Genomic DNA, 22,779 nt, shown 5'->3' with positions numbered 1-22,779 from the left:
GGGGGAATTTAAAAATAAAAAGCAGGACACTATGCTACAGAATAAGGGCTTAATAAATGTTGAATGAATTCTTTTTTTAAAAAAAATCTTTATCTGGAAAGGCATCCTGAGCTTCCTAGACTTGCTAGAAAAACTATATATTCTAACCTCTGTGGCCCAAAGAATCTTTTCTCATTCTCCCTAGAAGCTGTCATTTCCAAATTACACTGGGATGTATAATTTATATACCTGAAACAAAGCACCCAGGCTAAACCAAGAGTGTACATAGCCTCAACGTGTGAGTTCCATGTTCTCTTGAATTTCACGACTTTAGATTTCAGCAGGGATTGCATAAAAAAGAAAAGGTATTACACTAGTGACTCCACAAAAACAAACCTGGCATTTCAAACCTCCCACAGAATGTTAGATTCTTTGCTTTAGTGCCCACTTAAGCTCAGGGCTCCAACTGGGTCTATCTGTGATGGTATAGTGCACCAGCAATTTTTTAAAAAATCTAGCCAGATTGATTCAGTGCTACCATCCACAAGGCCAACAGTCAGCCATATCACGCTTTAGTGAGGCATTTATTCTCTCTGATGGCTGGTCATGTCCACATTAAATAGACATTCTTTTCATGAATGCACAAAGATGATATGATCGATATGTATAATAAGCTCAGCCATCTCTGGAATACCACTGAGGAGGACTCAGCTAAATGCTGCTCTACTCAATCAAAAGAGATCCCTTTAATGAGGCGTCAGTCTCCCCTAACACCCAATTTTTTTCACTAAGCTGAGCGCCTGGTCTGGAGAATGACAGTCCCTAAGCGCACAAATCGAGGTCCTCCATCAATGGTCTGGCAGCAGAAATCTCCACGGAGAAGGATTACACCTTACATCAAAACACCAATTCCCCACAGTGTTAAAAGCCAAGTTCAAACCATCTTATTGGTCTGTGTGCTATTTGCCCCAATCTCCAAGAGAACTGTGCCAACAAGACAGAAAATCTTTTGCATAGTAACTCTTGGCCACCATATCCAATTTTCTAGACCGTTTGTATCTGGGCGCCTCTCTCTCCAGTTCTGCCTAACCTCTGAAGTGACACAAAGGCTACAGATGCATAATTCATGGAACAACCTCCCAGCCAAGGATATAGATTTGTTTGTTTTAGTCCAGCTGCAAATCCATTCAGCTTTTCAGAACCAATACCAGGGATGGAATCCAGAAGTTTCAGACATGCGGGTAAAAACTAAAACCTCCGCTGGATTATTAACACCAAATTCATAATATTGGGACATCTTAACTGCAACACTTAGTTTATGGTTTGTGCTGAAAACTCAGAGACTTCGTGGAACAATCAATGTGAACTTAGTCTATTCTATGATTTTCAAGTTACTATAAATGTCAATGAAAATAAGCTCTGAAACCTTCCCTTTCTTATCAGTGAAAATAAAAATAAACACCTTGTTGCTTTGATAGATGACTGCAAAAGCAGAATAGGAAAGGTTTATAAACCCTCAAGCTATAAATCTCAAATCTGTCAAGAAAGGAAGACCAAGGTGAAAGAAAGAGAAAGTGAACACCAAAGTTTCTTATGGCATAAGAAACAGACTATTACTTCTGTCTTAAACACACTGTATTAAGAAATCAAAGAACCCCAAGGAATAGACAACTTAAGATTTTTAATTTCTAGGTAGAATTTGATGCTAGATATCATATGGGCTCATTATGGTGTGAAACCAAAGGAAATGAAATAGATTTTTGCAGTTATCATCCAAGAAACATAACATTCTAGAAGAAATGAGTTTAATGTTTATGGCCCATAAGGGTTTTCAAATCCTTCTGGTAGAAAATTCCAGCGGTTGGTTTTTCAACATTTTTTAAATTATTATCCTCAAAAAAGGATTTTTCTATTAAAAAAATTACTCCTTTCCTACAGATGTGTCTCATGTATGTTATGGTTTTTAAAAGGTGAAAAAATAAAGGTGATAAAAATTAAACTGCAGAGATGTTTTGCCAGAAAGATGTTCAATAATAAGACAAGTTACTTTACCAAGGGAGGTAGTGAAATTTGTTCCCCCCTGCCCCCCCCCCCCCGCAAATCTTCACCTAGCAAATATTCTAGAGACGGGGTGGGAAACTAAAGTCCCCAGGTCCCTCCCAGTAGTAAGATTCTGTGAAATCAAAGAACTTCTACTTAGACAAGAAATTAAATACCTTTTGCAAAGAAATATTACAATTATCATGATCACATGTCATAAATTTTACTGAACATTTACTATTTCAAATATTTTATCATTGCTCCCATAAACCATCAAAATTGTGCCAGAAATTTCAATATTCTGGCATCTGAATCGCATTTTGCAGACTGCCTCTCACCCTTGGAAGTGGCACAAAAATCCTCTCTCATACCATGTGGTCCAATTTGGGTTTGGAAAATAGGTCACTATAATTATAATGATAATGTCTAACACTCTTACAGCACTTTATAGTGTTTCCACATCCTTTAACTCTCTGTTCCTTTCAATAACCCAGTAAGTTGGGTATTTGATTTCCACAATAAACTTCTGGTGAACCTAGGTGATACCTTCATTTTACAACCAAACATTAGAGCATCCAGAAAGTAAATGACAGGCATGAGACATCACACAGTAAAATCAGAACAAAAACACAGATCTTCTGATTCTTACACCAGGCCTCTTTCTATGATCAATTCCATATAGTCCGATGTGTCAGCAATTCCAAAGAAACTACCTCCTTGGACCAATCAAAGAGTTGCAAGGAAATCATACCACAGGATGTCAGTGTCACATATAAAGAGCTTTCCAACCAGGGCCTATATCTACCTATGTCGCTTGCTTTCAGACTTGATCATTGGCCTCTACTCTCCTCAATTATTTGTTTCGTTGGATTGTGTTCAAAATTCACTGTTAAATTTAATCTTCTCATTTTATAATCTTTTGCACATTGCATCTGACTCTAGTTGCTTTGTACTTTTAACCTTTATCCCCATGCCTCTTCCTTGCCCTCTCTAATTCCCCTCCCTCGCTTCCAGGGCTCCTAAGGAAAAAAAAAGACAATCCTAACATTTAGTCTGAAAGCATGATCTCTTCCTAGAATTAAACAAACAAACAAACAAAAATAGGCCACAGAAAGATGGTGGAAAGGCTGGAAATTTTACTATTTCCCCATTCCTTCTAAATTCTTTTGATACAAAAATTTATTTTTGTTGAAACCTAATTCCCAGGACCTTCATTAGATTCTCTCGTTATTCACCTGGAAGTACTGCACAAATGTCAAAGTTCCGTCTAAATGATTTTCCACTGACCACTTTACCAGGTAAATAATAAAGACTGGACTTCAAGGCACTTTGAAAACTGCAGTAATTACAAATTCTCACAATACTTCTGAAATGCAACTACTTCAAGGTCTTCAAAAAGGACTAATGATTTTATTTTGAAAACACCAAATAGTCCTTAAAATGTAAGTAGGTACCACGGATTTCTTTCTTACCAGGCCTCATAAAACTGAGTATCAGTGTGTCTTTAACTTCGTATAATAACCAAGAGAGCACAAAGTTTTCAAAGAGCTCCCAATTTTTCATTCAAATGAGGGAAGAGCCATGTCCTCTCTCTCCCCACAAACATAATTCCAGTTTTCACTCCAAGTCCCAGGTCTGGTAAAATATGTCACCTATCCCAAATACACTATAAGTTACCTGAGGGCAGAAACCTCTTATTTCATTTTACCCCTCACCTAGGACAATGCCTAGCACTTAGAATGCACTCAGTCAATGTGCTAGTACATTTGAATATATTCACAAAATTTTAGCTTTTTTTTTTAATGTTTATTTACTTTTGAGAAAAAGAGAGAGAGAGAAACAGAGTGTGAGCAGAGGAGGGGCAGAGAGGGAAGGAGACACAGATTCGAAAGAAGGCTCTAGGCTATGAGCTGTCAGCACAGAGCCCGACGTGGGGCTCAAACTCACGAACTGTGAGATCATGACCTGAGTCGAAGTCGGACGCTCAACTGACTGAGCCACCCAGGCGCCCCTCACAAATATTTTTTAAATGTATAAATACAGAAAAACGATCAAACAAAATTCAGTAAAATGGATTCTAAAAATAAATATGTGCAAATTAAAAGAATTGGAATATCCAGTGCTAATGAGCAGTCTCCTACTATTGGAAATTTAAGTTGATACAACTTTTAGAAAAAGGGTAGTTGACTGTATGCAGTGAAAGACTTTAAACACGCACATACCCTTTGATTCAGCAATTGTATTTCTCAGCATTGTAGGAACCATTCAAAGGAAATGCGTGCAAAGATATGCATGTTCAGGAATGTTTATCTCAGGGTTTTTTCTTAGAAACAAACTATATGCCAAACAATAGGAATCTAGTTAAATTACAGCTTAGTCATGGAGTGACTAAAATGGAATACTATTGCGCCATTAAAATATATGCTATAGATAAATTTTTACTGCCATGAAAAGCTATTAACAATATATTAAGTTTTGAAGAAGGTTAGCACACTAGAAGACCTCTTTTGTTTAAAAAAAAAACTATATATCATACATAGAAAAGGGCATTAACAGACATATATCAGAATGTTGATAGTAATTGTGTCTGGGTGGGAAAATTATAGGCTTTGTTTTTCTTTTAGCTTTTGTATTGCTTTTGTATTTTGTATCTTCTGTATTGCTTACTCTTTCTATCGTGTCTGTGTATTAACTTTATAAAAGTAAAAATTACTTTAACTAAAAATTAATTAACACATAGTCTACTCATAGACAATTATGTCAGCCATATTCACAGTCCTGATGACAATAAAAAGGATCTGTCAGTCACATGACTTAACTTCAAAACATTCTGGCACACATTGTCTACAAAAGTGAAGCCTATGAGAAATACTTTCAAAGGAAAGGGAAACCCCAATCCTGAACAATTTATAAGGCAGGGGGGAAAAATGCTAGCATCCCTGCTGGTTAAGATTATGAATGACAGAATGATGGTTATTTTTGGAAAATATTTTATCTCCCCCTTCACCTCCATGTGTTCTGACTTCTGAGGTAGGTTTCTGTTAAGCATCACTGAACTTGCTAATTGAGATCTTTAAAGGGGGTAAGATAGCAATTTGCAGAAGAGAGGCAGTTTCTCTTCTTTCAGAAGTTAAGAACTGAACTTGATTAGAAGTCAGCTTGATTCTATCCCCACATCTGGCCTAAGACTGAGTCTAAGTCATCTCTCTCTCTTTTTTAAGGTTTATTTTTTTCTTGAGAAAGAGAGAGAGAGAGAGAGAGAGAATGAATGCGAGCAGGGAAGAGGCAGAGAGAGAGGGGGACAGAGGATCCAAAGTGGGCTCCAGGCTGACAGCAGAGAGCCTGATAAGGGGCTCAAACTCACGAGCCACGAGATCATGACCTAAGCCAAAGTCCGACACGCAACTGACTGAGCCACCCAGGTGCCCCTAAGTCATCTCTCTTAACACAGATCCAGTGGATCGGATTTACTTTAGAGTTCTGCAAGAGGGTTGGGAGGTAAAATTTAAACAGAGAAAAAGAAATATTGTAAGATCCCTTTACAGATTACAAAGTACATCCACATTCATGATCCCGCTAGATCAGATGGTATCCTAAGGAATCAGATGGTCCTTCTCCCCAGAGAAGACCCGTTAGAGGGCTATCCACATGCATGGAACGATAAGAGCAGTGAGATTTGTACTCTTGGTGCAGACTTTACCCGGTGAGCCCTGCTCTTTTTACCTGAACCACAGTTTTGCAACTTGAAATCCTTTAAAGATGGGAGCACCTGGGTGGCACAGTCTGTTAAGTGTCAGGCCCTTGATCTCAGCTCAGGTTATGATCTCGTGGTTTGTGAGTTCAAGCCCCGCATTGGGCTCCTCACGGACAGCACAGAGCCCGCTTTGGGATTCTCTCTCTCTCCCTCTCCCTCCCTCTCTCTCTTGCCTGCCCCCACTCATGCTCTCTCTCAAAATAAATAAATAAATATTAAAAAAAAGAAGAAGAAGAAATCCTTTAAAGATGGTCACTACCCTCCATTTTGCAGCGTTTTCGGCCACAACACAATGATTACAATACAGTTCTAAAGGTAGAAGACACATCATAATATTAAAATACAACCCCAGCCTGGAACAGGCCTGACGAGAAAGTCTTGTTCTCTTATTGATATATTCTAAATTGGATGGCTGTGTAATTGGTATACGAAACCAAAATTGTGTGTTTCCATATATAAAACCTATGTTGCTTTATTGTCTTTTTGTGACACAGAATAGACAATTATGTTCCCATGTTTTCATCCACGGCCAGGACATCAAACGTCCTAAAAAAGGTCAAACAAATGCTGTGAAATTGTGGATTCCAGCCCCGAGGTTAACGTGGCAAACAAGGCAGGTGTGCAGCTGTGTCCGATCACAGCTGTAGAACGGCCCTAAAAATCACCAAGACTTGTTGCATTGTTTTCCTGTCCCTGCCAAAGCCATTGGCCTTAAAACAGGACAGGGTTCCACAGCCCTTTGGTTACGTAAGAGATATTAACACCCATCGGTCTACAGATCCTAAAATATACATTCAGCAAATCGCACTCACCACATGCTTTCATGCCTGTTTACATGTTTCAATTGGCACCATCAAAAACAAAGTACTTTATTTCTTTCTCATTTTACCCAGTAATATCCCTTCTCTTTTAGGAAAATATTCAATAATCTTATTAGCTCGAGAGTGCAAGTGTGGCTGACTTCCCATTCCACAAGAGGAAGTTTGAGACTTGAGAGCTTTTTAAATGATCCGCCTTCTACTACTTCTAATAACTTTTTTGAAAAGAAAGAGAAAGCGGTATAAAGACTTAATGAAAAGGACACTTCCCTAGGAGATATAAAAAATATGGTCACTCTAACAAGACACTGTCTTTCCCTAGAACTCTCCTTTTTTCAGACGGTCACTTGTGCTCACTGATATTTGCCCTTTTGGAGGCCCTGTTTTTGACTTTCCTTTAAAAACTGTTACCTCTTGGTTTCTATGAGTCTGTCTCTCACACAAGGAGAGTAAGGCTTGGCTTCTCAGAGCAGTGCTTGGCAAGCACACAGGCAGGAAACGCAGAAGGGAATGAGTCTGTCAGACTCATTTTCTTCTAGTTCAAATGTTTATTTCAGATTCGGGAGGAAGTGGAGTGGTTCCTTTCCATTTCCTCGTCTCTGGAACCTGCGAGTCGTATAAGGCTTAGAGAATCTTGCTCTATCACACTCACAGGTTCATGGACGGAAAAAGAGCCTGTTTTCAGAAAACCCTGGTTTGAACAGAACAGAATTCACAGCTCTCTGTGCCCTCCCAGAAGCATCTCTTAATGGGTTTTGACTGGAGCCTTGAGCAGGACAACTGACAGAAACGTGGAGGACAAGGCTGGTGGGCTCAGGAACATCCTATTCCAGCTCGCAAGAAGTAAGGACCATGTCCCAGCTGACATTAGTCCCCAACCCTACCACGTGGCACACCTGAGGCCAGTGGCTGACAGGTCTTACATAATTTGTGAATGCCGCAGTGAGATCTGTCCCAAGCCCACTTTCTAGGTTCCTGAGACTTACTGTGTCTGACAACAGGATGGAGTTTCAGCAGCAAAACTTAAAATATACCTGTTTTAGTAATGAGCTGATTTCAACTTTGAAACATGCCGACTTTCCCAATCTACACCATGATCTTTCTTTCTTTCCCTCTTTCTTTCTTTCTTTCTTTCTTTCTTTCTTTCTTTTCTTTCTTTCTTTTTCTTTCTTTCTTTCTTTCTTTTCTTAATGGAAACCTATTTATCTCACTGCACTCACCAGCTTAGCTCTGCAAGTTGCTTTATTGTCTATGCAGTTGACACAGGTCATTTTTAATGCCAAATGGAGACCATCACAAACCAAATTAGCAAATCTTGTGGTGAGTTTACTACTAAACTTTAACAGATGTTGCTGACTCTAACTGTAGGCATCAGGACTGAAGCATAATTTTAGGTACAAATTATTTACTGGGAATATTTATAGACAGAAAACGTCTTCAGTAAAGGAGACCCCAAGACATTTAATACAGATGATCCTGTAGTTTAACAATTGATAAAGAAGTCAAACACTGCAAATGCATTAATTATGGTTTGTTTAGGAAAGTTTCCAGGGCAGAGTCCTTGATCTAATCACACTGGTTTTGTCAAAGAGTTTTAAAAGATAAAAATCTGACTCATTATCTCTACTCACAGTGTAGTTTTTTTTTTTTTGAGCTGCATTACTGTTCAGTAGCCACTAGTCATGTTCACTAATATCTATGTGTGCAAAATACTTACCCTTAAGTAGAACTATTACTGTTACTGTTACACTTACACATATATTTACCTATACACGTCCAATAGTATGAACTAGTTTTTATATTAAATCTGTCATGTTATGGATGAACTCCTGAAATGAATTAGCCCTTCTATGTGTTGGGATTCCATCCTAAGATCCATTTATTATGATACATGTGAGCTAACAGTACATTGAAGACATATTACATTAGATACAATCACAATATTCACTCTAGAAAACAAAAATAGTCAAAATGTAAATTGCATCACCATCTAATTTTTTAAAATTGTCTCTACTGGTCATTACTTAAACAAGGCATACTTATGACAAATACAGTAAAGTAACGAGTCTTTTTAACCAAGAAAAACCAGGGTGGAGGGAGAAAGAAGAAAAGGAAAGATAAGGTAACATTGTAAAGGTCATAATGAGACAAGCACTTCTACGTGAAGATATTTTCACTACACTATAAGCATCTATGCCAAGTCATGTACTTTTCACACACAAAATTATATTGTATCAAATTTAAATTTGTTACAACTGCCATGCACATTAGACCAGTGATAACGAAAATGTAACTCAATATCTGATCTAGTGAAACAGCCACCAACATTAGCTCCCAGCCACATGAAGACAACCTCCAATGCCATTACTGGTGTCAGCTAAACCTCAGCCAGTTTGTCTTCTCCAGCCATTTTAAAATAAACATGTAACTATCTCAATTAGGAGATCTTGAAGAAAGCCTCATGATGAGGTGATTTTGTCACTCATTCTGAGTGCCCTGCATTTGCTGTACTTAAAATAGACACTTGTGCCAATGTCCTTTCTATTACCCGAAGCGGGGAAGAAAAATCACATACACACCAGTCTTTTTTCTTTCAGCTCACAGAGAAGCAACTTGATCCAACCAGTGTTGAAACCTGAGTAGGTCACTGTACACCATGATAAAACTCCCTAATCCCTGAGCCAAATCTCCCTGAGGGGGGCCTCCTCCTGACCCTCCACTTCCCAGGCTGACTTTTCCATTCGCTCTCTCCTCTTTCCCCCTTTCATTTCCCCTACCTTCAAGCCTTGATATGTGATCCTCGGTGGGGGCTCAGGTTTCCGTTTTTACAGCTTAGGCCGTGCTAGCTGTATACATTCCTTTCTTTCTGCCGGGCAGTGATTACTTACCAGGGTTTAGTTTACACTGGTCCAGATGAAAGCCGTTCAGATGAAGGCAAACACAGCCAGGCAGCTCCAGCGGCACCGATATGAAGCTGCACAAGGCCACATTGTGTTCTCGGTGACATTTTGTTGCACATATTTTTGTACAGGGCAACCAACTTGTTATGTTACTCTACACTTTAGGTTTGGGGACAAGGAGTAGTAATAATACCATGAGGTTTGAGGAGGGTTATACTGATGTGGTTATTAACATTAAAAACAGAAAAATATTAATGAGTTCAAAATAACCTTTCCACCATTTGACTTTGAGAAAGCACTTTTCAAATGAGGACTTTGGGTGCCATTATATTAGAGGAATACCTACAAAACAATTCCAGTGCAAATGGGAATCCATGCATACTGGCATTGTGTGCGTGGACATGACTGAAGGTTTCTGCCGGGGTCTCTCACACACTGGTCTAAACCAGATAGAAAATACCAATCCTACAGGCAACTGAGTTATTTGCTGTGTAAAACTTCTTATTTAATGCCACTCTACACAGAAATGATGAGGACTAAAACTTCAAATAGTAGGTGGTGATTTGGAAGAAAAATAACATTTTAAGAAGAGGAAATTCTGTGCACGAAGGTTAATTCCATACTTAGTCCTGCAGCATTGACTAAAAATTGTGTAATTTTTCCCCTTCACACAATGTTGTTTTTGTTTCTTCCTCACCAGTTCAGACAAACATCTGTTATACTGTAGAAGGACAACTATCTCCCAAACCACGGAGTGCGCCCGCAGCCAAAGTCAACAACGCCAGCCCCAAGCATTGAGCACAGTCAGCCTTTATATCCAGCCGGGATAACATTTCACATGTTTTGATTAAAATTAGCTAATTTGTAATTCTAGAACCTATGAAACTTAAAAGCTGCCATCCATATAGATCACATTAGGTAGTGTTTTAAAGGGCCAGTGCACACTGTGATTTCCTAGTGGCTCACTTCTCTCCTGTTCCTGCACCCCCAATTTAAAATGAAATGGAAAAGTAATCTGGAAATGCAGGACAGAAGAGAAGTGTAAGTGAGGAAGAATGGTTATTGTAGACTGTTTGAATTCCAGCCCTCATCAGAAGACAACAGCTCCTACTGGTCTTTTAAAAAACTATCATTTAAATCAATGGTGGTTTCCATCACAAGGAATGGCACTGGTTTCCAGAGCAAATCTTCCTTAACTCCCCTTGGACTGATGCTGCACCGCATGCTTTCAGGCATTAAGTTCATCACCCAGAAACAACAGCTCAAATTCCGAAATTGAGATTGCTACAGACATTTTCTGGAGGAAAGGAAAGCTATAAGCATATGCACCTAGATACTCATACAGCTTGTATTATCCGTGCGCCCCTTCCTAAACACGGGCTTCACAGAAGGCACTCTCATAGAATGTGCTTGTTCTAATCAAGAAAGCGTCAAAGCGAGATAAATTTTTCTTAGTCGCATGCCATTTTCATCCAGTCTGCCTTTTAAATACAAAGTTCACCAACCTAAGTCAGTTGGCAGTGTTAAGGATTCTATCTTGCAGAAGATAGGGAACACCAAGCCGGCTGCAGAATGAACGCTAAAGTCCCCCTGAAAACTGCTACTTGTTTGTAATTCACAAAAAGAAAAAAAATTTAAAAAACATATATATATATATTTTTTTCCTTTAATCAAGATCGATTCGTCATATCAACACAGAATAAAACCCTCGCCGGGCAAAAGCTTCAACTTCATGGAAAATAAGTGTGTGTCGGGGGTGGGGGGGGGGCGGGGAGGTGGGGGTTGGCCGGAGCTGAGCGGTGCTCTGGTGCAATCGCTCCAAAGCGAACAGCTGGAGCGCCAGGCTGCTGCGCTCGCCACCTCTGGCGCACCGCTGGCCTGGCGGGGAGCCGGACCTCGCCGACAGGACTCCGGGCTGGCCTTTCCGAACAATGGGCCGGCGCTCGGGAAGGCCGCCCCCCAGACAGCTATCTTTCGGCGGGGCTTGCCCGGGTCTGATAAACTGGGAAGTGAAGCATGCAAAGACGAGCAAGAGGCGGAGGCAGCCGAGCGAGAGGAGCGGACAGGGGCGGGCGAGGTAAGCCGGCCGTCAAAACGGTACCCAGACTCACGCTGCTGGGGCCGCACTCGCCGGGGCACTGACAGCCTCTCTACACCGTCGCAGCTGGCTACTTGAGGGGAAGCGGGATCGAGGCGCTGGGAGACGGACTGGAGGCAAGGGTGGAATCGAGCGCTCCCGGGGTTCCTCGGCCCGGCAGCGCCTCAACTTTGGAGGGACCCGAGGAACGGTTCCCGAAGAAAGGGAAGAAACTACACACCGCCGACTAGGAAAGCCTCTTCACCACGTCCACCCGCCACTTGGGCCCCCGGTCCCCTCCCTCTGAAACGCGCCTGTGCCAATCTGGGGCTTATAAGGTTAAATAGTGTGTGGTTTCCTGGCCGTCCCCCACCCCCATCAAATCGGAGGCAGGCAAATCTCGGGGATGCAGCCCGCGAGTTGGCCTCGGTTTTGCACCTGGAGGAAGAGCTGAGGCGTTCTGGGCGTCCTACAGAAACTGACAAGCGCTCCCCGTACCCCCCAAATCCGTACAACGGCCCAAAGGGAGCGGGAGGAAGAAAGAGCTCAGTCTCTCCAGCCCCGAAGTCCAAAAATACCTTCATTTCCTCATTGATCTCCCTTTTCACTGGGTGAGCCGGTTTCCTGCTCCTTTTATTTTCCGGAGGTCTCCCTTCTTTCTCCATTTCTGCCATGTTTTTGTGTCTGGTTTCTGTGGAGATGAAATGGCTGCTGCCGCCGCCGGCGGTGGTGGTGGTGGTGGTGTCGGTGGTGGTGGTGGAGGTGGTGCTGATGGTGGCAATGCTGGCGGAGGTAGCGGTGCTGGCGGGGCTGGGGCTGGGGCTGGGAGGGGGGAGGGCAGGCGGGCGCCGGAGAAGCGGGGTCTCTTCTAGCGGCGGAGAACGTCAGTGGCTGTCACAGGGAAAGGTAGCTCGAGGAGTCTCAGGGATGCCGCCGCCGCCGCCGCTCCTGCTCCTGCTGCCGCCGCCGCCGCCAACGCCGCCGCCGCCGCCGCTGCCCCTGCCGCCGCCGCTGCTTCTGCCGCTCCCGCCGCCGCCGCCGCCGCCGGGCTGCATCCTCGGTGCCCCGTGGAGTCGTCAGCCATCTTCCGTCGCTCTGTCCGTCTGCATGGGCGAGGGGAACGAGGGCCGGGCGCGGAGAGAGCTGCTCTGGGCGTGCGTGCGTGGATGTGTGTGTGTGCGCCCGGGAGAGCGCGCCAGCACCGGCGCCCAGCGCCTCCCGCGAGCCGAGCCGGGGGCGGGCCGGGGGCCGGCGCGGGGAGGAGGGGGCGGGAGGGAGGGGGAAAGGTGGGGGGGGGCTGGGACGGCCCCCAGCTCCGGAGCGGGCGTGGCTTCCACCGTCACTGAATACGCGGATGCTGCGCGGCCCCGGGGGCTGCTCGCGGCCGCTTGCTCATCCGCGGCGGGCACCGGCGGGACGCGGCGCCCCTCGCGGCCGCCACCTCGGCATGACGGCCCCTGGGGCCGCCCCGACCCCAGCTGTTCTCCTTAGCCCCGTGATGTGGGCTCGCGTGGGTTTGGAGTTGGCTTTTGAGCCGGTCCTAGAAGCTGCCGGGGGGGGGGGGGGATGAATGGGGGTGAAAGGAGGAGGTTGGGCGGTGGGAGGGCACGGGGATTCGAGGTCGAGTTGCAGGAGGGCCGCTTTCTTCACCCCCGGGGAAGGCAGACTGAGCTCGCCGCCTCCGGATTCCAGCGCCAGGGTCTCGGGAGAAAGGAGACCACGGCCCTGACCTCCCCCACAGCTGCCAGGATAGTATCCCCCCGTCCGGGGGCCACCTCTGGGCGTGTGGAGGCGGGAGGCCCCTTGGAGAGGTCCGTGCGCCCAGCTCCGCCGGTCCCCAACCCGGTGCGAGCTACGACTGCGCTTGCAAGACAGCTTTTGCCTCTCAATGAACCACTTAGAAGTAGGACATCTCGGACCTCAGCCCCCTGTTCTTTCTTTCCCCTCCAGTTCTCTCTCTCTCTCTCTTTCTCCCTCTCTCTCTCTCTCTCTCTCTCTCTCTCTCTCTCTCACACACACACACACACACACACACACACACACACACTGGTGTCTCACTACAAAGTAACAGTTTTACCCTGTGACCCCGTGCGCACCCTTGTCCCAGTGCCCTGGGTTTAACCTCAGGGCATTGGGTGCTGCTGGGAGCGCGGGGTCCCGTTTATAAGGTTTCGTCCTCCGGGAGCCAGCTGCGTTCGCCCCGCCTGGCAGGACCCTCCCTCCACCGCCGGTGGACACTCTTCCCCGCGACTTCCCTGCGCGCGGCTGTTCTCCTCCATTCGTGCTCGCTCCCCCTGCGCTCGCACGCCTTCGCTTTGGCCCACTAGGTCCGTGCCTGGGGCCAAGCTCGGGTTGCGTTTGTGGCTCTCTGGGCTGAGGCATTGGCGTGAGCGGTTTGATGAGGCTTCCGTGAGACACGCAGCCCCGAATGCTGGTACACGCTGCGGGTGACACATTGACGTTCGCGGCTTGGCTTTCCCGCGCCACTACACTTCGTAATTACCTGACACAATGCGATATGGGGGTGTCCATTGTTCCACTGCTTGTTATTGTGGAGTGTTCATTATAACCGTGGTGGAACTTAAAATTACACAATTTTTTTTAAGTACTTAAAGATTGAATGAATCGGCTTGGGGAATATGAGTCAGCTTTCCATTAAAATCTGTTTGGCCTGTCAAACAAGGCTCATTCTGGGTATCACATTGCCTAATTTGCATTTTAGCATTGTTTTGTTTCTTAAACGTCAAGTTGGAGATATTTGGGAGCGTACTCGGGAGGGCTGAGCACCTCTACGGTGGCTGTTTTGCATTTTAGCATTATTTTGTTTCGTAAATGCCAAATTACAAATACTTGGGAGCATATCCAAGAAAGCTGAGCACCTCCTCTCGCCTCTTCTCTTCCCTGTGTGGAGGGAAGGAAGGGAAACCGCACCCCTCTCTGCGTGGCTCGCTGGATCCCGAGCGAGCCAGGACGCCAGAGCGAGCGAAGCCGAATCAGACTCTGCTCCTGCAAGGGGTCCAAGCAAAACATTTGCCCCGGAAAAAAAGTTTAAGATCCTGGGGCGGTTATCTGGGGCAGAAAAAGTCGAGAGAGGAGGATTACAGAGTTTTTATGGAGCGCTCTGCCGTCCAGGCATCCCCTATTCAAGATTTTTCTAGCAGCCTCTGGGAGTGTACCCAGGGATGCACAGGTGTGAGCCCAAGTCCTCTGGCGAAGTTGAAGCCGGGAGTAGCCCACAAGAAACCTACAACGACTCTGGCAGCAAGGGTGAGGAGAGGAGCCCAGAACTGTACTAGCCGTACCCACACCCCACCCCCCACCCTGCCCCGTTTTCCTAGAACAATAACACAACATTCCTGAACGTGTGAAAGTGAGTGTTTTTCCGCAGTGAGGAATAGCATCCTGATGCTGTTGCCAGTAGGGAGAGATGAAGAGGGAATCTTTATGGTTTTTCAACCTGAATTTCGTCCAAAACATCTGATAAATAATATGTGGGTTGGAGGTAGTTTGTTTTCTCTGTTTTGTCCTCTTGGTCTTTAATGAGAAGTAGTGAGAAACTTTTTTTTTTCGAATATTCTAAAAGTGTGGAAACATATGTCATAAAGTATGCACAAAGGGAAGCTTTTTGTCTTCTGGAAACATATTTAAGTCCTCTCTGTTTCCTTCAGTGCCAAAAGCATTACAATTGATTCACTGTTGTTCACTTGATATCAAATAACAAGTTATATGCCCCAAGTCCTAAGATACAGTTTCACAAGTTAAGAATAAAAAGAAAAGGTGAATTGCAGCCCAGAGTTATATGTAGTGGTAGCTATACTTCCTTTAAAGAAATCTCTTCCTCTGAAATGGCTCATTTAATAAAAATGATGATATTAATCAGCCACCTGTTCTTTCACAGGCACACGTCTTCCAGCAAATGGAGGTGGCAATGTTGTGTTAGAATCCACGATGCCTGTCTTCAGTGACAGAATGAAACCTCTGATAGTGTATGTGAGGAAACTTTTAGTTCAGAACGAACTTTAGAACTAATGACTGTTACACCTTATTAATGACCAGTTTTAGGTTTCTTCAAATGTATTATAGATGAAGACAATCGTAACAAGAGTTGCTGCTTTATGAATTTGGACATATCATGAGTCTCATAACGTTCCCTAGATAACTTTATACACTTTGTTAGAGTATAACCCTGCGTAGGAAGGAACAATGGCCTACATCTTGAAAGAGCCACTCATTTGCTACTATGACCCTGAACATAGAAAAAGTCTTCACTATTCCCCTTACTGTACCCCTGCCAGTCACCAAAATGAGTATGGGACTGACCTTTCATACATTCCTGGGATATATTTTTATGACTTTTACTCTTCAAGGCTTCTTTGATATTCATTCTAACCAGATTCACCTAGGAAAACACATCAGAGAGAAGATGAAGGACCTAGGATGGTGTGCCTTGGGCCCTCAGCTTCTAGATCTGCTTCTTTGTTATCTCTAAGAACACCCAACTCACACGCCCAGTCCTCATGCCTGGTAATGAATTAATAAATATTTGCTGATTGATTTGTATGACATAACAACAAACTTACAAAGACACTTTCCTGTATATTGTTTGAAATTAATGCTCACCTTGAACAAATTCTGTGGTCTAACCAAATATGGGGACTAAAACATGTGGAGTAATTACTATGCTAAACACATTGTAAGAATTATATCATTGAATATTTACAAAATCTTATGAGACAGCTTCTACTATTGTTTTTTTATTTCGCTTTTTGTGGGTTTTTTCCCTTTTCAATGTTTTCTTTAAATTCTAGTCAGTTACCATACAGTGCAATATTGGTTTCAGGAGCAGAATTCAGTGATTCATCACTTATGTATAACACCCAGTGCTCATCATAACTGCCCTCCTCAATACCCATAACCTATCTAGCCCATCCCCCACCCACCTCCTCCATCAACCCTCAGTTTGTTCTCTATCTTTAAGAGTCTCTTATGGTTTGTTTCCCTCTCTCTTTGCCCCCCTCCCATATGTTCATCTGTTTTGTTTCTTAAATTCCACATGTGAGTGAAATCATATGGTATTTACCTTTGTCTGACTTATATCGCTTAGCATAATGCACTCTACCTCCATCCGTGTTGTTGCAAATGGCAAGATATCATTCTTTTTTATAGCTCAGTAATATTTATACATACATATGTGTGTGTGTGTGTGTGTGTATGTATGTATGTATACCACATCTTCTTTATACATTCATCAGTTGATGGATATTTGGGCTCGCTCCATAGTTTGGCTATTGTTGATAATGCTGTTATAAACATTAGGGTGCATGTATCCCTTCAAATCTGTATTTTTGTATCCTTTTGGTAAATAGCTAGTAGTACAATTGCTGGATGCTAGGGTAGTTCTATTTTTAACCTTTTGAAGAACCTCCATACTGTTTCCCAGAGTGGCTGCCCCAGTTTGCATTCCCACCAACAGTGCATGAGGGTTCCCCTTTCTCTGCATCCTTGCCAATACCTGTTGTTTCTTGTGTTCTTAATTTTAGTCATTCTGACAGGTGTGAGGTGGTATCTCATTGTGGTTTTGATTTGCATTTCCCTGATGATGAGTGATGCTGAGCATATTTTCATGAGTCTGTTGGCCATCTGGATGTCTTCTTTGGAAAAGTGTCTATTCATGTCTTCCACCCACTTGTTAATTGGATTATTTGTTTTTGGGGTGTTGAGTTTGATAAGTTCTTCATAGGTGTTGGATACTAACCCTTTATCAGATATGTCATTTGTAAATATCTTCTCCCATTCCGTAGGTGATGCAGCTTCTACTGTTATCCCCATTTCACAAATGAGGAAAGTAAGGCTTGCACAAATTATTAAGTCACAAGCTAGTAAGTATTGGGATTTGAGTCCATAACTTCCTGTTGAACTCTAGATATGGAGTTCTTGACACCTGATTCATGATAACCTGATTTAATGAGTTCCTTTTAATAATCTATATTTTATCAAATCTAAGACCCTTGGTTTGTTTGTTTTTACATTTTAACACCTCTGACATTGTGATATATCTTACAATGAATTCTTACAATTATAAATGACAGCTTCCCCACCCCACTCAATATTACATAAAATAATAGCATATTCTCCAATCATTGGTGTATTTGACTATGTCAGGTTATGCTGCGATTGGCAACTCAGAAAATCTCAGGACTTAAAGCGACGAACGTTTATGCTCCTTGTTCAGACAAAATCTCCTGAAGATCTGTGTGACTCTCCAGAGCAACTGTCTTCCATGTGATGGCTTGGTGTTGCAGCTCCAAGCCAGCATGTCCACAGTCAGTACTCCAGGAGAAAATGGAGCCCTGGAGGATCTCTCACCAGCAATTAGATGCTCCAGCCTGGCAGTGACATATGTCACTTCTGCCCCAGTCCATTGGCTAGAATTAATCATATGATTCTGCCCAACTGCTAGGGAAGCTGGGAAATTTAAGTCCCCAAAAGGAGAGGAGAACTGGATATAGGTGAGCATTTAACATTTATACCACAAAGGCATCTTCATTCAATGACATCTAGTCATTAGGGTCAATTAATGTAAACATCAGAGATCTTTTTTCGTCAAAACCAATGAGCAGCAATTGGCCTGCTGATATTCCATCTAAAGCACACTTTCAAAGTTCATGGTCATGTTTAATTTCAGAAGATGAGATTCAAAATTAATTTCAAATAGAACATCATGAAACAGCAGAACCATAATGCAAGTGCTTTAACCAGGTGTCTTACAGATGAGCTTCCAGAGCTTTGCAAACTCCTAAGATCATATACAGAACATTCAGTTCATTTTTTTTCCTGGGCAATGGGCATATATGTGTCATTATGTTTTCACTTAAGATTCATAACTTATTTATTCAACAGATATTTATATATCCAGGCACTGTTCTGGGTGCTTGGAATCTAACCACAAACACAACAGACAAGTTCCCAAGTTTCAGAAAGCTTATAGACCAGAGAGGGGACAATAAATAGACAAACAAGCAGTAAAGAAGAGAATTTTAGATACAGATAGATGACAAAGAACAATGTGATAAAGTGAAATTGGATTAAGGGGACTGCAAGGGTCAGAGGTCTGCTTTAGCTAAAATGATCATAAAAGATCTTTATGAAAAGAAATTTCACATGAAATGGGAAAGATGTGAAGGAATTGCCTAGGCAGAGATCCTGGAATCCTGGAGAAAAGTATTCTGGTCAGAATTTTATTTACTTATTAAAAAAAATTTTTTTAATGTTTTATTTATTTTTGAGAGAGACAGAGGCAACATGTGAGCAGGGGAGGGTCAGAGAGAGAGGGAGGCACAGAATCTGAAGCAGGCTCCAGGCTCCGAGCTGTCAGCACAGAGTCTGACGCGGGGCTTGAACCCACGAGCTGTGAGATCATGACCTGAGTCGGAGTTGGACATTGAACCGACTAAGCCACCCAGGCACCCATATTCTGGTCAGAATTTGAAGAATTTGAAGAATGTATGCACTGAGCATGTTTGAGAGATGGAAAGGTATCTGGAGTGTAGAGAACAAGCAAGAAGAGCAGTAGGAGAAGCAGGGCCAGGTCATCTGGCCATCAGTAGCTCTGCCATTAAAGACCAGGTTAACATAGCTATGCACACCTTCGAGTGGGAATCCCCTTACTCCTTGCTGTTCCAAGAACATTCTTGTCCTCTTTGCCATGGTGTCAAAGTGAAGACCATGACCTTCTCAGAAGACTGGGGGCCTTCTTTCAGTCACAGGAATATAAGAAGCTCCTCAGCTATTAGCTTCAAACAGACTCAGTGTTCTTTGCAGGCAAACAAAAGGGCTTCATTCTTCAGTGAGGCCTTGAGCAAGTCATTTTACCTTCGCATTCATTTCCTCATATGTGAAATGAGAATACTAAGCTACATTTTGGAGTATTGTTATGACCACATATTATCTATTAAAGTGAACTAAAAATAAAACTGCACAAGTTTCTATGTACAAATGTGTATTATCTGCTCTTCTGAAAATCATTATTGTTTTATGATAGCCTTAGGTTTATACATACGACTAATAGAAATATGTGACAATTTAAGAAAACCTGACACATAAGGAATAATCACCTATATAATAAGAGTGTTGGGGCACCTGGGTGGCTCAGTCAGTTGAGCATTGGACTTTGGCTTGGGTCTTGATTTCACGGTTTGTGGGTTCGAGCCCTGAGTTGGGCTCTGCTGACAGCTTAGAGACTGGAGCCTGCTTTGGATTCTATGTCTCCCTCTCTCTCTCTCTGCCCCTCCCCTGCTCATGCTCTCTCTCTCAAAATAAATAAATTAATTAAATAAAAAAATAAAAGTGTTGTTCATTTTCAATATGATGTATATACCAGGGTGCCTTTTAATAGTAATTTACTAGAATGTTATAATTTTAATTTATAAAAATGAGATTTTCATATCTGCTTTCAAGAACATTTCAACTGTACCAATTGAGGCAAGCATACCGATACCTATGAATTCAAGGAAAGAATAATATGAGTTATAATTTTTTTAATGTTTTATTTTGAGAGAGAGAAAGAGTGTAAGTGGGAGTGGAGCTGAGAGAAAGGGAGAGAGAAAACCCCAAGGAGGCTCTGCACGGTCGGTGCAGAGCCCGATGCAGGGCTCAGTCTCACCAGCCACGAGATCATGGCTTGAGCCAAAATCAAGAATCAGACGCTTAACCAACTAAGCCACCCAGGCACCCCTGAGTTATAATTTTTTCATTCTTATCCATTGAAGCAGAGATCAAAGCTCAGTGTTTACTTACTTCAAGCATCTCTGTGCTCAAAAAAAAAAAAAAAAAAAAAGCATTAAGCTCCACTATCAATGTGTATGTCTGCATATAAAAGCTTTATTTAAGCCAGTGGAAATAAAAGAAGGCCACCCAAATGAAAACAAAGACTGTTTATATAGGGCAAGAAAGTCAGTCATCATCATCTGTTTTTGGCAGAGACTCAAAGGCAGGTGTGTGAATGGGAGAGCTTCATAGCGAAAAAACAAAACAAAACAAATAGCTTCAGTTATATTCCGAATGGGGGGGGGGGGGGTTGGCATGGAGAAATTGGACTCTAACTAGAAGATGGTCCAACTAAAAGCAGGACATCCTATGTGATTATTTTGGGGAGCGTATTTGGCTTTCTCTAGTTGGTCCTGAGTTGGAAGGGGGAGGTGTAGTAAGGAACTGGAAAGTTGGCAGTCATTGCCCAAGTCCTAACCATTCTGGGTTGTTTGTGGCACAGAAGGTGACTTGGCTTCTCTGGTTTGTTGCTTCTGAAGTAATGGGTCAGAGTTCTATTGTCATGTGGCTTGGCTATTGTACATTTGTATAGTCAGTCTCTCAAGCCATTAACTAGAAAATAATTTAAGCCTGGCAACTAAGAAGGAACTAGCTCAAGGTTTAAGGCAGCTTCCATTTGTGGTGAGATAATATTTTGATGTATTAAGAAGTGTTTTGTTTTCTTCATACTCGCTAATTCCTTTCTATCCTTTCTATCAAGACCCAATGACCTGATGGATTTAGATTAAAAGTTTATGCCATAAAAAGCAGCTTTAGAAAAAAGTTGACAAGCCAAAGGAAGTTTTTCCAATCCAAAAAGAGATCACAGTTCTGTGTGGTTGGGATAAAGAAGGAACAAAGATGCTTAGATGACAGGAGGAGCCTCACTGTAGATTCCCAACCAGGTCCCAGCGCCCTGGTGAATGGGACAAACAACTGGAAGAGTCGCTTGGTTTGAGGGAATATGAAGGGCCCTTCAAGGTAGAGCCTGAAACAGCAGCAAGCCTTATAGAACAAACCAGCCCAACACGGAGCAGGCAGACACAGTGGGACAGGCACAGTGCTATGAAGGAGCCTGTGCAGAAAGTCCTGGGGTAGCCATTCATAATGTGTGTGATGCATGTATAGCTGAGAATGGAGCAGGTGTGGCCCTGAGAGACTGCAGAATCAGGGTAGTCCTGCCCCCAAAATGTTTGATTAGAGACTCCATGAACACTTCTGAGGATGTCAGCTGGAGAGGTGACTGTATCTAAAGAGTAAATGCCACCCACCCACCCGCCTGCCATGTAGATGCCAACCCAGTGAGAAAAGTACAAGAGAAGACCATACCAACTTAGATTATCTGGAGGTTTCATTTCTGCCTCCTGATATAGCATTGTATAAAACAGAGATTGATTTCAGGTATATGGAAGTGAAGAAGTTTACAAGTAGCAAATACCTGAGGTTTTTACATTATTACTTATAACTCACATAGATATGTATTCTATAACTCAAATTTGCTTTTAAGCAATTTTTCAAAATGGAGTTTTCTCATTCCTGGAGTAAATTTGGGGCACTATCTGCCTAATTATTTAACATATAAGTAGTATCACCCACACAAAATAGTTTCTTTGGGGTTATGGCCTTAATATCATAATAAGACCAACTTAAACATAAACGTTTTCAATAATTAGTCAAAACTATGGTACATATAAAACTTAACTTAGTATCTGAGTTATCTTGAACTGTCATTGCCTTCCTCAATGATATCCATTGATGAAATTAGAACTCTTGTCTTTATTTGATTTATATAGATGCTAATATAGACTTATAATAATATATTTCCTTTACATAAGTAATCAAATGTCATTAAACTTACTAGGCTTCTGACAATCCTGTTGAGTGGTATCATCAACTATTGTGATTCCTGCTGCGAGCCAAGTATTTTGCGAACAATACGTCATTTCTCTCTCACAACCACGTTTGAGAGTATAATTGTCCCTGTCTCACATCTTAGGACAGTGAAGGTGAGCACAGGTCACACTAGGAAGTGGCCGATTGAGGATAAAAGTCCAGTCTGCGGAAGCCCAGTCAAGCGAGGTATGCTTTCACATAGACTACACTCTGTTCCTCTCTGCTCAGCCCTTTTATCACCTTTTCTTGGGAAAATAGAGCATGCAGCTAGGTCAGTAATTTTCATTTCTTCTTTATTTTAATTTATGCATGGCTGTTACAAAAATTAAAACAGCTATAACAAAACCCTCAACCTTCCAGAAATAACATACCACATTTTAATATTCTCAAACCAAATATGGTATTCAGTAAATGGTTAAAGAGGATTGATATCTATGTTTTGACCCACCTCCTTTGAGAAACATTACATGTAGTAAAAAACATTTTTCTTTCACAGAAAATTTGTCTCCAATG

General features: G+C 42.6%; 1 protein-coding gene across 2 annotated transcripts in view; it reads right to left on the bottom strand.

Moving 5' to 3' along the window:
• LOC122489828 (sine oculis binding protein homolog) overlaps positions 1–12,824 on the bottom strand; it is a 144,938-nt gene extending 132,114 nt beyond the window's left edge. Inside the window, exon 1 of one of the 2 annotated variants that reach the window (XM_043592050.1) lies at positions 12,147–12,824. In XM_043592050.1, the coding sequence (XP_043447985.1) occupies positions 12,147–12,242 (96 nt within the window). In that variant the 5' untranslated portion in view covers positions 12,243–12,824. The remainder of the gene's footprint in view (positions 1–12,146) is intronic. The other variant, XM_043592049.1, reaches the window with a different exon arrangement.
• Positions 12,825–22,779: the final 9,955 nt, after the last annotated feature.

This window comes from Prionailurus bengalensis, chromosome B2 (assembly GCF_016509475.1).
Source record: "Prionailurus bengalensis isolate Pbe53 chromosome B2, Fcat_Pben_1.1_paternal_pri, whole genome shotgun sequence".
Lineage (NCBI taxonomy): Eukaryota > Metazoa > Chordata > Mammalia > Carnivora > Felidae > Prionailurus > Prionailurus bengalensis.
The sequence above is the reverse complement of the archived record's forward strand: the minus strand, read 5'-3'. Positions and strand labels throughout refer to the sequence as shown.